General features: G+C 43.4%; 1 protein-coding gene across 1 annotated transcript in view; it reads right to left on the reverse strand.

Moving 5' to 3' along the window:
* The window catches only part of CSMD2 (CUB and Sushi multiple domains 2), a 325,353-nt gene that overhangs the window by 80,525 nt on the left and 228,815 nt on the right, over positions 1-16,013 (reverse strand). Inside the window, exons 26-30 of the mRNA XM_062593772.1 lie at positions 14,336-14,538; positions 11,640-11,831; positions 8,953-9,091; positions 8,244-8,431; positions 852-1,046 (exon numbers count right to left, since the gene is read on the reverse strand). Of these exons, the coding sequence (XP_062449756.1) occupies positions 852-1,046; positions 8,244-8,431; positions 8,953-9,091; positions 11,640-11,831; positions 14,336-14,538 (917 nt within the window). The remainder of the gene's footprint in view (positions 1-851; positions 1,047-8,243; positions 8,432-8,952; positions 9,092-11,639; positions 11,832-14,335; positions 14,539-16,013) is intronic.

Consider the following 16,013-nt stretch of genomic DNA (forward strand, 5'->3'; position numbering starts at 1 on the left):
CACTGCTGCTCTCGCTGCAAGTTCTTATGAAGAAAAATGAGGCTTATCCTACCCTCAGTTCATGCCTGCTTCACATCTAATTATAAAGACCGTGCCAAGGCTTTGGGCCGCCCCGTATGGCCCTGCCGCCTAACACAGATACTTGCAGGACGTGGCCAGCGGGCTCCGGCTCCTTTCGCCTTCCTCAGCGGCAGGAGCCGGGCTCGCGGCAGGAACGCTCCCCTCCCCTCCTGCACGTTTTCAAGTCAGCAGTAAGTCAGGAATTCTTGCAGTCACGTCACAGGCTGACAGCTATCTTGTCTCACCTTTCGTATTAAGAAAGTCTGGCTGCAAACTCATTATTTAAACATTTTTTTTTCATTAAACGAGACCCCTCCCACCTGAAAAAAACCCAGATCCCCTAAGAAAAAAATGCCATCTGTTTTCTGAATATACTCTGACCCTGCTCAGGAAAGCACAAACTTAAGGGCTTTGATTAGCAGTGATCAGGTTGAGCAAACGTTTAAGTAGCCTCTTGAATCTTGTCTTGCACTAGGGACACAGGTTTCATCATACTAGACCCAACAGATAGTCCCTTTAGTGCAGTTTTCTGTCTCTCTCAAAGAAGGCTGAAGAAACCTCATGTACTTCAAGCCATGAAATTACAAGATACAGAGAGCTGAGCTCCTCCTGACATCAGGGGGTTAAAAAAAAGGGGGAGGGAGAAATTATGAAACACTGAAACCCCCCTTCGCTGCCCCCTCCCAAGCCGCTCCACCCAGCTGTAACATCCAGCTTCGCATACAGACAAACCGTGGAAGGATTCGGGGCCGGGCCGAGCGCTCCTTGCCCACCTTTCCCCCGGGCCTTACCCGTGCAGGTGGGTCGAGGTTTGTTCCACGTGGGTTTCCCATCGCCTCCCATTACGCACGTCAGGGTGGAGACCCCCTCGATGTCATACCCGCCGTCGCAGTAGTAGGTGATCGTCGATCCCAGTTTCAGATCTGTCCCCACCCGCGTACCGTTCTTAATAGAGCCAGGATCAAAGCATGACTCCCTGGGATTCTCTGCAAAATCAAATCGCCAAGATCTTCACTGGTCTGATAGAGTTAAAGTCTGAATGATGATACATGTTGGGGCTTTTTTTATCTGGGATTCCACTCGAGCATGTTATGAACACTAGAGCCATTTGCAGGATTTAGATTTCCAGCATCTTCTCGTGCTGCTCAACAAGGGGCATTACACAGGCCAGATTCTGCTCAACACCATTCTGATGCTCAGCAAAACTATACCAGAAGAAGGAAAGCTTCAGTTCACGCAATTATTATTGGTACCTAAAATCCAATCAACCAGGCAAAGCTTTGATTTAACTATTCTCTCTCTCCCTTGCACTGGGGACAGGCTGCAGAAATTTTGCAACATGAGCATACAAACACAGACTGAACATGCAACATGTTTTAGATGTGCTTCACCTGTTCGCATAATCTCCTTGGCACCTATCATTCCAGTATCTAAGAACTTTCTGTTCTCACCGTGAAAATGCATAGTGCCATGTGCTGGAGGGTTGACTCTCCAGATGTGCAGCATGGCTGCAATTATTGCAAAATAATTACAAGCACTTAGACAAAATGAAGACATTTTTCTCTCTGTTCACTATGCCCAGCAGAGTTAAAAACCCCATTCACATATGAAAATTCCAGTAAAGACTACAAGGCTGTCAGGATATGGATATTTCTTTCCTTCTCATTCTGAAGGCTTTTTTCTTTCCTTTTTTTTTACTTCTCTTTTTTTCCCCTCCATGAAATAATTAGAGGCTTTGATTAATCCTGCTCTTTTGTCATTTGGAAATTGCTCATTAAAGATGAGGGCTTTTCTGAGAGCAGTGGGTTTGTGAACAATTATAGTGTGTTTAAGCATTAAATCATAGGCTTTTAGTATGGGAGGGTGTGAAGAAGGAGAAAGAGTCAAGGCCCCAAATCTTCCTTTTCTTTCTTTGCAGTGAGAAACAGGATTAGCTCTACAGTTTCCTTTATACAACAGCTGTACCACCAGCTAGTGATTCAGGTAAGGAGGGTGAAAAAATGTGAAACGTTTCCATGAAGAACTGCCCTGAACCTACACCAGGTGAGGATGCTACTTTTTCCTGCAACATCAGATCCCAATTTTGGGGCCACGGACTGGTCAACTCTCAATACTTCTCACAGACCAGAAGACATTTGCATCATAAAATTTTAGAGTCAAAATGATAATATGATTCCAGGAACTAACTTCATGAGCTCCTTGTGGACTACCTGTGGTCAGTGAACAACCAGTAGTCAATTCCACTGCTCTCAGAAGAGATGGAGTCCAAGAGGGGAAGGGTGGGTGAAGAACTGGAGCTCCTCTTTTACAACTGCAGTGTCCTGCCACACGAGTTTGAACAAGCCACTTCTCCTCCAAGCACCTTTGCTCTCCAAAAAGCAAACAGGATGTTCCATTTACCTGCTCGTGGGAAGGCAGGAGCACACGCCCATGTGTCTACAAGCGCAATGCAGCATTTTAGAAAGAGCAACATGATGAAGAAGATTTGGGCTCTAAGACAGAATTCAACACTTTTATTCCATTATCTCCTGTGATCTGAGATATCATCTAGACATAACAGAGAAATCTTGATTATCACAAGAAAGCTTAAAGGACCAGAAAGCTTTTTTCATGCGCAGCACTGGAAATCGAAGTCCTTCACTCTCTGGTCAGCTCTGATGAACATATTCTATCCTCACTCATCCTCATGCTTGTAACACATCAGCTACCATTGGAAACCAAGCAGGCAGCCTTTACCATTACGGCAATCTATGAAATATTCCTGTATAAAGTGGTTGTCACAACACACTCAGAGACGTGGTGTTGAGACAAGGATCAGACCTGAACTGCAGAGCTGCAGTGCAAGATATGGACATGGGCTCTGGTGAGAACTGGTACCTCTGTGCACCCAGCAATTCCTTCTGGGCATCAGTCAAGCAGGGCTCTGCAGATGAGCAGTGCAGCTGCATGGCTGAGAGGCCACTGCAGCATACAAGCCATTTGCAAGAGTAAATACACTACTCACTTCTCCAAAATATTTCTTTATTCTGCAAACCTTTATTTCCCTGAATTACTAATATTCATTTTAGACTCTTCCATATAAAAGCTGCACCTAACAGCTTCTTCATGACCACTTTATGCCTCTCTTGTTATTTTGAACAGTCTCACTGCCTTTCATGTAAAAAGTTGATGTGGCTTCAACCTGCCAATCAGCCTCCCACCCAGCTGTCAGATGTCTTAGCCATGTGCTTGATCTCAGCCTCTGCTCTTGCTTTGAAAAATCATGATGTTGAGTGCTCAAGTCACTCTGCTGACTGCTGAAAAGGGGGTGGCGATTGACTGCTAAGCAATGTCTCTGTGGCTTTTGTTGCATTTTCCTCATCTGACTGTTTCTCTTTTCCCTGGAGGGTCTGTGCCTTCAGGGACACCACTCACCTTAGCTGACGATGAATCCTGACACACTTGTCCTACACATACCTCTAGCCAAACACTCTTCTACTGGCAAATTGCCACGATGATCCTCAGCAGTAGGTTACAAAGGGAGGCAGGAGTATTTGGTTGCATGGTGACAGCTGAAGACTCATAAGGGGGATGTGGAAAAGCCACAGCTTCCCAAGCCTTTGATTTATTGGACTACAAAGTGAGGACAGCACTGCTTGTCCATTCAGAATTAAGGTTTTATTTCACTCAAATACTTCAGAATTAGCCTAATGTCCTAATTAACGTGTACCCAGGCTCCAAACATTCAGAAAAGAGTCAAGACAGAAATGCCATGAGAATTGGCTCATTAGTCCACAGAAAGGAGAAGTGTCCTTTGCTTCTCCTCTCCTTTCCCAAGGAAAACTCAAATCACGCAAGAGCTCCTAGACCAGGAGGTCAGGCTTTCATCTATGTGTTCAAGAGCAGCTTCATCAGAGAGTTGTGGTCCTCCCTGTGCATCGTGAGCTCCATGTCCGAGAGCAAGGGCAAGCCTTTAATATGCACTAAACTTTAAAGCAATGCTTAGAGGAATTGCCTAAAGGACAACTTTTCACAGTGATTATCATCTATGGAAGAAGAGACAAATTACACATGAAGATGCACCAGTCAAGGTGCAGCTTTGGCATTCCTGGAAGCTTTGCTGCTGCTGCACCAGCCAGACAGGAGTACAGCCTCCTTTGACTCATCCCAGCAAAATGGACTGCCTTTTCCAAGAAACAGATTTGTATTTTCAAATGCAAGTTGTTTTAGGTTCAAGCTCCACCTCCAATTTCTGACTATTTTAATGGCAAAACACTGGGTATTTTTAAACAGTTTGTCTTGCAATAGATTATACAGAACAGTGCTTCCATGGAGAATTTCCACCTTAAATAACCCATAAGAAATGCTGAGTATATGTTTATAAGCTCAAGATGGGCAAAATGAGTCTGGTAAAATAATAATGGATTTGAAATAAGGGTGTCCCCCCCATTTTGGAAGGGTGAAAAGTAATCAGTTTTGCTTCATTTGCTTTCAATTTCATGCCTCTTCACTTCTAGCCTGCAACAGAAACAGGAAGTACTAAAAATCCTCCTGCTTTGGAGCATCCAACCTGGAAACTCCCTCCCAAACCTGAATATGCACCCTGGGTCACATTCATCCCTGGACCATCAGGACACATCGCTCATACAGACAGAAGGACTAATGGAGTCTGACCCACTTACATGTCCACGACAATTACATCCAAAATGCTCAAAGGATAAAGCGGGAGGAAGAATGTCCGGAAAAAGCACTGTAAATGAAAAGCCAGCCCTTCATAGTATTAAGAAAGCATGGTCAGTCTCTGTGTAAAAATATCAGAGTGTACGCATATATTAAATGTATCTCAATAAAATATGCAGTTTGCAGTGTGTAAATTGATTAGGGGAATATACCTGGCTTCCCAAAGGGAAATCTTAGCTTTCTGTAGCTGAGACATTCATAAAATATTCTTAAGCAACAACTGGAACAGGACATCAATCTTAAGTATACTGCAAGCAATCTTTTTCCTGTACTTATGCTTTTGTTTTATAACTGTCTTTCCTATTTTGTAATCAAGAACTTATCATCCACTTGATTGGTTAAGCTAACACTTGTTGGGCTCAAGTCAATCTACCATGAACACGGCACAGTGCTTTCACAGACATGCCATTAACTAAGCCGGTGTTGCAAACAAGCACTCTGTTAAGGATTATTATAATAATTCCAAAAGATCTGCAACAGGATGTCTGAGGAGAGCACTTCTTTTTCAGGAACTAGCTTGAAATCAAAATCTACTCACTACTGGTAAGTCATACCAAAGAATAAATTCCTCTCCAACTGAAATTCCAAACGATTGCTTTTCAGTTTCCCTCCACCCTTTGAAACAATCCAAGGCTTTATGCAGACAGTACACCAAACCTCTAAATTTAAGTGTGTGTGGGGAGAATCCACTTATGATTTCTTTGCTAGCAATCTTATTTTGATTTTTCATTCTGCTGCACAGCTGATGGTGCATCACAGGTGTAAAGCCAAGATATGTGTCCAGCTATTAGAAATCTTGCCGGTGCAGTTTGTGAGTGTAGCCAAATTGGAAGATTGCCTAGCTGAAGATCTGCCCTAGAACACCTTTTTGTGGCACTGCTGCATTCCCACTTCGCTCTCACTGCCACGCTCTACGCAAAAACTGGCACAATAAAAGCCCAAGGCTTTCTTCTCTCTCTCGCGCTCTCGTTTTCTGCATTCCTCCTAGCCCCAGAGGAGGACTTTCTCTTGAAGAGCCATTGCCCCCGAAACAATTTCAGACGAAGAGCTGAGGCTGTTTGAAATTCACCCGACACGCTGTAGCTTCAGGCTAGTGATACAATCCCAGTCCCGGAGAAGACGCAGGAGTTCAAGGAGGGAGTGACAGATGGCTGCTTTGTTTCCTTCCCCTCCGAACATCACCAGGAGAGGACCACAAAGCCCCTGGTAATTAACAGCATTCTGTATCCAGCCGACACAGGTGATACATGGCATTCGGGAGCGAGGGGCAAAAGCCTACATGGGCTGCAGCAGTGACCAGACGCAGGGAGGCTGGAGGGAAGACGGTGCCTTTGAACCGTACTTGGGATTCCTCGCTGGCCCCGCGCCGAGCTGGATATTTGATTTTCTAGCGCTCACACTCCCTCTCCGCCTTTCTTTCTTCTTCTTCAATTCCCCACAGTTCTATTTTCTGCAGTTTCTCAGACTTGAATCCTGAGCTCCTTTTAAAGTGTGGGGAAATTAATGAGCAAACTTAAAGTCTCATTCTTCTCTCCCAGCAGTTTAGCTTTGTGGGAAGTATGTAGGCACGGTTAACACCGTAGGAGTGTTTAGGAGAAAAATGCATCACACAGCAACCCTAATTTAATGAGATTTCATTTGTTAACTACTTTTTGTCTGTCCAAAAAGAATGGGAAAAAACAGCAAAACCCAAGACTGAATTTTCAGTAAAATTAATTCTAGTGGGAGCAGGAAATTTTCAATCTGTTGAATCTTAAGCACTGTTAATTGTCTTTTCCTTATTATTTTATTACTGTACGGGAGGTAAACCCATCTGTTCAGCATAACAAACAGGAGCTGTCATTTCAGATCAGAACACTATCATTCAGCCTTTGCCCAGGTGAATCCCAAAGCAGAAACTACAGACTGGAGCCTGGAAATGGGAGAAGAGAACTGCCCGCTCACACAGAGAGATCGGCAGCAGCCCTGCAGAGCTGGCAGCAGCCCGTCAGCCCTCCAGCACGCGCTAACTCTGCTCCGGCAGCACAGGCTGGGGCCAGTAAGGCTCAGCAGCCGGTTTCACAGCATACACCACGATGCAAAGCCATGTTTCACAGCGGCACACATCCAGAACATGGGAAGCCATCAACACTTCTCTTCTATATTGCAAATACTCCATACAGGCCAAAGTGTGTTACAAGGATCATTTCTTTCTAGCTCCATTTTTTCCATTTCTTAATCTTTTTCTGCACAATCCCAGCTCATCAGATCCATTTTTTCCAGAGCAAATTATTTACTACAGTTTGCAATAATTCTGTTCTTCTATCTGCACGACACACAAGCAAGGAACAAGCTTTGACAAAGCACTCGGGCTTTTTTCCCCCATCTCCCAGAACTGTGCTAGGTTTGTCACTTCTCACCTTGCTCTATCAACAGAGAGCTAAAGCACCCAGGGAAAACTCTAATCACTTCCCCTGTCTCTCCCTATTAGAGCTGAAGCCACCAAAAAGTTTTATTTCTTCCTCAAGCAATAAGGAAGAAAAGCCAATATTCTAATAACACAGGATACCTGTGAACGGACTGTTCTGCTCATTTCCCTGCTACTAGTGAAATCAGTCCTTCAGTGATTTTTTTTGTTGTTTCTTTTTTTGTTGTTTCTTTTCTTTTCTTTTTTTTTTTTTTCAGTAGATGCTCTAGAATCTTAGGTGGAGCAAAATGTACCAACTTCAGACTCCACTGACTGGAGATAGCCAAGCATCCACCTCCATGATCCTTGCCTCTAAAGATAGCCACTCAATAATTTAGTACTCTTTTAAATGACAGTGTCAGCAATTCAGATTGAGATCACATTTTGGATATGTATGTCTGCACCTCCTTTTCTTGGACAAAGCTGTTCTTGCTGCTAAGAATAAATCTTTAATCCAAGGCAACGCAGACCATTCCTAATACCCAGTTAACAGTTCAACACTCTCTACTCCTCTGAATGCTCAAATGTGAAACTATGAGGCATGTTCTGCTCACTAAGGAGAAGACAGAACTACTTAAATTCAGTGAGAAGCAAGGAAGATTTTACAGAATAGAATCTATGCATAAATATATACTTCCTGGTACTGTTCCTCCCATTTGTTTTGAAGAAAAAATGCCAAGATTTTCTTCTCTATTAATAAAAAGCTCCACATGGAAGTAACCAAGCTTGATCCTCATCCACATGACAGTCCTTTTATCCTGCTCTTTCTACCTTTATGTATTGTGGCCTTTGAGCCAGCCTACAGGATCACTTCTACCTCCCAGCTTTCTACATTAATCAGCTTTGGTGGTAGCCACAAAGACAGCAGGATTCCTAGCTGAAGAGAGGTTTCCCATAGTTTCTAGAGCTTCTCCCATATGGTTCAATTAGGTGGTTTAACTTGAGGGTAAGTGCAGGTAAAATACAAAGTACTTTGCTGAGCCAGATGGCCCAGGTGCTACCTCCAGATGCATTTTACCTGTGTAGTCGATTACAAATCCAGTGTTGCTCACGGAGGCATCGCTTCGGAAAGCAAGGAAGAGGCTGTTACTGCTGCTCTCTATCCTCTCGGGCAGCTGGGAGCCATAAAAGCTTCCAATGAGGGGGCTGAGAGAATCAGGTCCATCATAGATGTGAAGGAAATCATACCCAGGCTCCAAATTAAAGCTGAAGAAACAGAGGAGGAATACTTGAAGTATAATTGAAATGAATTAAACTACAGTAGCCCCTGGAGAACAACAGACTGTGGCCTCAAGGGGTTGTACAACCACATAGTCAAGAGACTGCTTCTGCCCCCAGGCAGCTTCTAAGCTAAGCAGGATGAGAGCAGAAGAACAAGATGTTTCTCTCTCCCTTCTGTATGTAAGGGATTGAGGACCGGTGTTACTGTTAAGGGCAGATAAGTTGTCAATCACTGATGTTGCAATAGGGCTTTCCTGTGCTGTACGAGTTAAATGGTTATGCCCTTTAAAAGCCGTATGTTTATCAAAGAGAAACTGCAGTTGGAAAATGTGCATCTTTTTCCAAATTAAGGTCCATCTGAGAACAGTTACTCCCCACTACGGGATGCTCCTACCAGATTCAGTTCCTTCAGAGAGGAGGAGACCCACAGGCCAGCCCAGCTCCCCCAGGCGTGCTCCCCTGCCCTTCCCCACGGCAGCGGCACCAGGCAGCTCAGGCGCACGTACGTGTTGAACACCAGGGCAATGACATAGTCGGGTGAGACCGTCAGCTTCCAGTCACACTCCTTCCCTGGCGGGTAGGGCTCTGGGTACTGAGGGGACAAGATGACTCCAGACGGTCCTGTCAAGATACCTCCGCAAGGAGCTGAGGAAGAAATCAAGCACAGGGATAAGGCTTGGTCCTAGAAAAACTCAGAAAGCAGTAGGTGAACCACAGGAAGGGAGAAAGAACAGGCAATACGGACAGATAAGGGGACAGAGAGACAGTTGACTGTTGCCAGATAGCTATTAAGATATGTATTGCAAAGCATGCAGTGGCCTTAATGGAGATGAGGACTCTGCTATGCCAGGCAGAATACATACACAGGGAGAAACAGAGCTGCGGATGCTACTACAATCTTCATGAGATAAGATAATGTAATACCGAGTAACTGAGGAGAGAGAGAGATGCTTTATGACTTCCTGTTGCACGTATTTAGGCAATTCCCTGTCAAATTCTGGACTGTTGCTAAATAAGTGAAAACATGTTGTCTAGGACTAATGATTTGTTCGTGTTTACTACAGTCACCAACACATTAAATGCTAAGCTGATTGAAAAATCAATTATTACTTTTTTTAAAAGCTCAAAGTGACTGCATACATTTCCACTGTGGCAAATGTTCATGATTGATTTATTAGTCAGCCTTTCTGCAGTCTCTTCATAAGAGCTGATGCTCTAAGATTCCCCCTGTTGCTCAGATCCATCCTCCCTGCCAGATTTGGGATGCGGCTACAGAGGGAGCAGCACAATCTTTAATTTCATGTATTTGAGCTTAAAACCCAGCCTGCAGCAATGCAAACACTAAGCGGGAAATGAAGTATTATGAGACAGAAATAAGAGGACAAATCTTGCAAGGATCTTCCACAAAGGAGTAAGTGTTGTGTGTATACATTTGTGTGTGTATACATTTGTGTGTGTACACATCCACACCTGAGAGGAAGGTTAAGATTACATCTAAAAAACCAAACTATTTCTGTGGGCATTTATAAAGTGTTCCTTGCAAATACCCAACAATCTCCAAACATCAGTTAATTTTGTTGAGCTGTACAATAAAGTTTATATCAGAAAGTTAGACTACAGACCCTCCTCCAAGGCCTGAAAACAACTTCTGTCCAGCCCACTCACAGACTACTGCAGATAACAAGAACCATTATCCCAACTGAATGGGCAAAGAAATCACTATACAGAACAGAGAAGAGTTTAGCTTAAGGTCATGCCCAAACACTTTGGAAGAACTGCAAGTATATGTGCTATGTCCATTAAACTTCATATTAACGTTTAGGACGCATTCCTTTTTCAGACTGTGAAGTCAAGGGAAAATTCAGAAGAAACTTTAAGTACACAGACTCATTTTTGAAAAGCCTAAGGGAGCCAACTGTTTAACGCCCTCTGATTTCTTTGAAAATGCCACCCATAGTCTCCAAAGGATTTAAACTAGAAACTGCTTCAAGTTATTGCTGTTTGGAGTTGGGTCCGGATCCAGACTTCAATTGCCCCAAATCCCTGGGGTCGTTTCAGCTGAGGTTTCAGTTCAGCCCACATTGTTCAGGGAATGCAAAAGTGGTAAAATAAAGACGGGGAAATGTATTTGAAATGCTAAATACAAACATAAAATCCAAACCTTAAATGAAACTCCATTTTCCCATTTGGCTTTAACTAGGCAGCCTGTTACATAGTCATTGTAAAACTGACTTTATCTATCCACTGATTATTCCCTCAAATCCTTTGTGATTGAAGGGAAGGAAAGAGCAAGAAATTGCTTTCAGGTTTTTCATGGTCTATCATTGAGCTTATGTCTCCTAAAACAAGATTGCAAGGCCTTTGTTCAAAAAGAATTCAACACAGTATCTCTAAGTCAAATAGCCTACAATAAAGATGACCCATGAGAATTCCCTTAGCTCAGATCACCTCGCACTGAGATTAAGGCACTTGCTACATCTCTCTGAAAAGGACTAAGAGACCAGCTCCTGGTGTGAAACAGAACATGGAAATGGCTAGATGGCCATGACATGCAACGATCTGACTTCGTTACAGCTCCAGGAAGACTAAAAAGATCGTCCCAATCAGGTTGAAAAGCTGCCACACTAGATTATCATGACAGCCATTCAGAAATCAAGTCACCCTGCAGGGAGCATAGATCCCGTGCACGCTGTAGAAGCTTCTCAGCTGGCTTTCAGTAAGATTTTAGGAACAGAATTAACTAATTTTCTTTGCTTGGGATAACACTGCATAAACAGGAGTGAAGGTTACAGGATAGGTAATTTCTGGCTAGCATTTAATTGGCTAGCAAATTTAATATTTATTGCTTTTATGTGCTTAGCATGACTATTTTTGTATGTCTTGGATATATTAAAAAGACTCTTTTTATGAGATTCTGTTATTACTTTACAAGCTTAAAAAAACGTCTCTATATGCAGAAATCATTCACCTAGGTCCTCACTGTCCCAGGCACTCTGCAGGCAGAGCTAAACAACGGCTTTTAGATCTCTAGGAACAAACTTAGAAAGTAATTCTGCAGGCAGTGGATAGCTATCTGAGATGTTGTACATCTCTTCCAACCAGGTGGGACTTGTGCCTTTCAGATACAGCAGTCTTGCAAGGAAATCAGGGCAGGGAGCCTGGTGCAACGAGAAGACAGACACGTGTAACATACCTATGCAGGAGGGAGGATCTGGTTGCCAGAAAAATCTGTTCTCAATCTGTACGCAAGTGATTTTGCCTTCCCCTTGCAGAGCGTATCCTGGATTACACTGGAAGACGATGGAGTCACCCGCCTCTTTGCTGTCACCACTCCGGCTCCCATTCTGGGGAATCCCTGGGTCATTGCAGGAAGTGGCTGTAGAAACTGATGAGTATTTAAAATATGTTTAATAAGGGCTTGCAGAACTTCCTCCTCACTTACACCCATTGCTTCATGCAAAGATGAGGTATTTCCCCTTTTATTAGTCATTTTAAACATATTGAATTTCATACTAAAATATTAAAACTTGCTCCCTCACTCCCATTATTATCTGAAACACATTTCCTAATTCTCCTCCTGTGTAGCTGCAAAATATTTTGCAGATGATTAAAAAGACCTTTATAAACACTCCCCCATCCCTGCCATGGGCCTTTCAGCACAGACCTTCACTTGTTACAAACATTGATTTTTAGGCTCTATCAGATATAACTTCAGCTCCATCATGTCCTGATTTCAGCCTGAATCAAGCCATTGATATTCTTTCATCTTATAACCTTTAATATTGTAGTTTACTTATCCCAGTGCTCTATCTGCATTGGGAAGAGGCATCATTTCCATCGTTGAAACAGAGGCACAGAAAGGAAAGACGACCACATCTGCACAGACTACACAGGGAATCAGTGGGAGACTATGGTTTGTTTCCCAGCTATTCCAAATCCCAGGCTATCACCCAACTACAAAGTCACATTTCTTGCTATTTCCCTTGACTCATTTGCAGAGGACAGTAAGAAAGACACAAAATGAGAGAAACCAAAAATTCACACTGCAGAAGTCAAGTACTGACTGTACTTAGACTCTCTCTTTGAACACATATCCAAGCAAGCAAAGACTTTATTTCTCCATCTTTGCTCCTTTGGTATCCCTTAAAGTTGCCACATACACAAAACTGACTTCTACTTTGCACTGAGCATTTGTTACTCCAGCTGGGAAAGGCTCTGGGGAATGACAAGTTCAAGTGCACTACACAGAGTGCAAGTTTGATGTGTAATTGTGCACACGCATGTCCAGGCATCCACTGATCTTACATGGCATTTTTATAGAATTCTGTGTCAGACACATGCTGCAAAATAAACTACACCGCTTGCACTTTTCACTTTCACTGAGTGGCAGGGGAATTTAGCCTTTAGCTTTGTGAAGTATCAAGTCTGACCTTTCAGAAATGCATGTGTTTCCCTCCCAGTCTCACTGCTGCATCCCTTGGAGGTATCAGATGACCTCCTGTTGGTATCTCACTCCCTTTGCTATTTAGGAGCGCACCAGCTTCTCAGCTGGCGGCAAGGCGCACAGCCCCACTGACTTCACGGCTGACTGAGCTCAAGGCCCATCAACACTAGAGCTAATTAACAGTATGGAAAGTTATGGAGAAAGAGAAGTTTTGTAAGCTTATATAGATCCTTAAAGTTCACAAGATCTGAAACTGTCTATTTCTCAGCTTAGGTCTGACTACTTAGTCACACCTTGTGAACAAAGGCTTTGAGCAGGAGTAGTCAATAAAGACCAGCTCTGTATCAGGCAGCTGAGTGGAGCTTATTTCCTGCTAAGTTGATATGAGTCTATTACACCTAGCCAGTTTACAGCAAGCTCTTCTTAAAAGAATCAGAGAAAATCCCTCTCTTGCTCTCTGTGCCACTGAAGATAAGACAAGTTAGCAGCGCTATTCTGGTCTCTCTGCCACTGAGACACAAGCCTGGCAAAGACAGAGAGGCACAACCACCTTCAGCAACCCCAAAGCTGTCCCTCTGTCTTGGTCATCTCAGAAAAGATCCTGTTCTGCTGTTCTTCCCAAAGAGCTGGCCTGTCCTTGAACCCACAGTAGGCACCCGGAACAGAAATCAGTGGGCAAAATCTTGGGGAGACACAGCATGAACCTTGCTGCCTAGGTACTTTCGAATCCCAGAAAAGTCTTATGACTATTTACCTAGTAGTTCCCAAGCTGGTTACTAGCATCTCCAAAATAGGTCTCTGTTTGGTTAATGGACATGCCAGTGAAGGCTCAGAAATCAGAAACCTACATGTGAATACAGAGATTTATTATCCTAATGTAACTGAAATAAATGCATTTGCAAGGTCAGGTCTTAGGCAATGAGTCTTGGCTATCAGACAATAACCAGATTATAGCTGCATTATATCACACGTAGTGCTGCTGCTTGCAGTGACATCACTACAGCCAATATTTTCAAGAATTTTGTGATTTGCCTCTCAGGAGATCTAATCTGAGGGATTTTTGATAGACTTGGTTTTCAGAGACCACTGGCCAGCTGCGCTCAGAATGCCCAGGGGAAGTTCTCCACATACTGTGATCTCTAAGGGACCTGTGGGAAATGCAGTGGAAAATGTCTCCAGTCCTTTCTTGTGTATGCCACAATGTATTGTTCTATGTCTTGCTGCCGGGTTCACCACTGTGAAGTTGTCCATGGCCAGAGAGTCGTGGACAGAAGTCACTTGCATTTCAAAGACAAGCTACAAGTTTCCTGTATTTCTACAGACTCCACAGTCCCTGCTATTGGGTTCAATAGAAGCATTTGCTCACCATCAGTACCTGCAAGGTGGAAATCACTTATTAGCAAAACCACGTCTGGCCAAAGCTTAAGAAATACCACAAAGCCTACCTGAAAACTGAATAGCAAAGCCCTGCTTGCTTGTGAAGAAATCAGTGTTGAACTGAAGAATGACAGAATTGAAAGTACTGTGCACATCACCAGGTAAGCCAGACCCACTTATCTCCTTTAAGAGGATCCCGTTCTCCACTGGACCGTCCCATATCCTCAGCACGTCATGGAACTCCTCAGTGTGGAAAACCATGAAATGGAGCCTGTGTGGCAAAAACAACTGGAGGTCACACCACAAATACAGCTCTGCCTTTTACTGGAAAGAGTTAAAAAGGTACTAACCTACAGTAGCATGGCCCACTGAGTAAGAATCATGTTCTCTTCCAGTATCTGCCACTCACCTTGCACAAAATATTGTAGCCCTCTGAATAACTTTATCTCTCTACAAAAAACAAGATCTCTTAGTCACATAGCTCCTTAATAAAACACTTATGTCCATAAATGAAAAGCAACTGAATCACAGATACTAATGTCTTCTGAAAATTTGGACCCTTTTTTGTTTCCTATCCTAAGCAAATAAATTACTAATCTCTTCTCAAAGACTTGAGCAGAAAGAAAGTAAAGGTCCAAAAGCCCACAGTGAGCAGTGGAAATATCCCCAGTTGGACTTGTCAGTGCTGGTTTTGCACTGGCAGTGCTCAGACATTACAATGAGTAGCTGTCACACACACAAAAGCCTTCAAGGGCATCCTGGAAACTTGTGGTGGAGGCACAGAGACTGTGAAGGGGAGGACAAGAGGTTTGTCCTTGGTTTTACTGAGCTTTATTATAGATAAACACAGAAATATTGAGAAACTTATTCTAAAAGGCAAATTAGCAGGAAATGGGCTAGGGTCCCTTAAGACAACCGATGTAAATTCATCCAATTCACACATTGTCCCTGTGTCGCACACAGCAACAACCTTGGCTGTCCTTTTGCTTTTTGGTGTCCTGCAAGGAATACCTTTTTTTCAAGGGCCAGCATTTACTGATAAAATGCATTGATTTTTGTTACAAGTATGCAGATCAAAGAATTTGCTCCTGGCACCAAGCTAATCTTGTGTAACAGGGGGGAAAAAAAGGAGGAAAACAACCAACATCAACTCCTACTTAAAACACCATCTTGATGCTAATGGAAAAGAAATCCTTAACAGGCCACTGTTATTAATTGTCCCAGAGGTTAATAAAAAGGGGAATAAAAGGGTGTGTGGATGGGAAAGATGGCACATCCTGAAAGCTGGATTGCAGTAGTCATGTCTGAGATACAAGAACAGAGATGTGACTGATACAGGCAAGGATGGACTGAGTTTCAGTACAGAAACATGAACTCAGGGAGACACTTGTACATGACAGAACTGAGTGTGGAGTGTTGGGATGGGGAGCAATTATACCCGAGATGCTACCAGGCAGCCCTGAATCCTGTCCAAGGACAGATGGATGGGGAACTCCACCAGCAATGCAGCAAGCCCTGAGCGAGTACAACAGAGAAGAAAGCAAAATCTGACGATACAGCCATTTAGGATTAAACTGAGAAGAAGAGGTAAAAAGAAAGCTCCTGTAACCCCTCATGGCATCTGTGCGCTCTTGGCACGGGGAGAGCAGAAAACCCACAAGTGAGCACAGTAGGCACCTCCACTCAAAGCAATGATGAACCAGGTGCAGCATGTTTCTTTCCCGGATGCCTCCTACACTGAAGTTG

The sequence above is a fragment of the Rhea pennata genome, chromosome 23 (genome assembly GCF_028389875.1).
Source record: "Rhea pennata isolate bPtePen1 chromosome 23, bPtePen1.pri, whole genome shotgun sequence".
Classification (NCBI taxonomy): domain Eukaryota; kingdom Metazoa; phylum Chordata; class Aves; order Rheiformes; family Rheidae; genus Rhea; species Rhea pennata.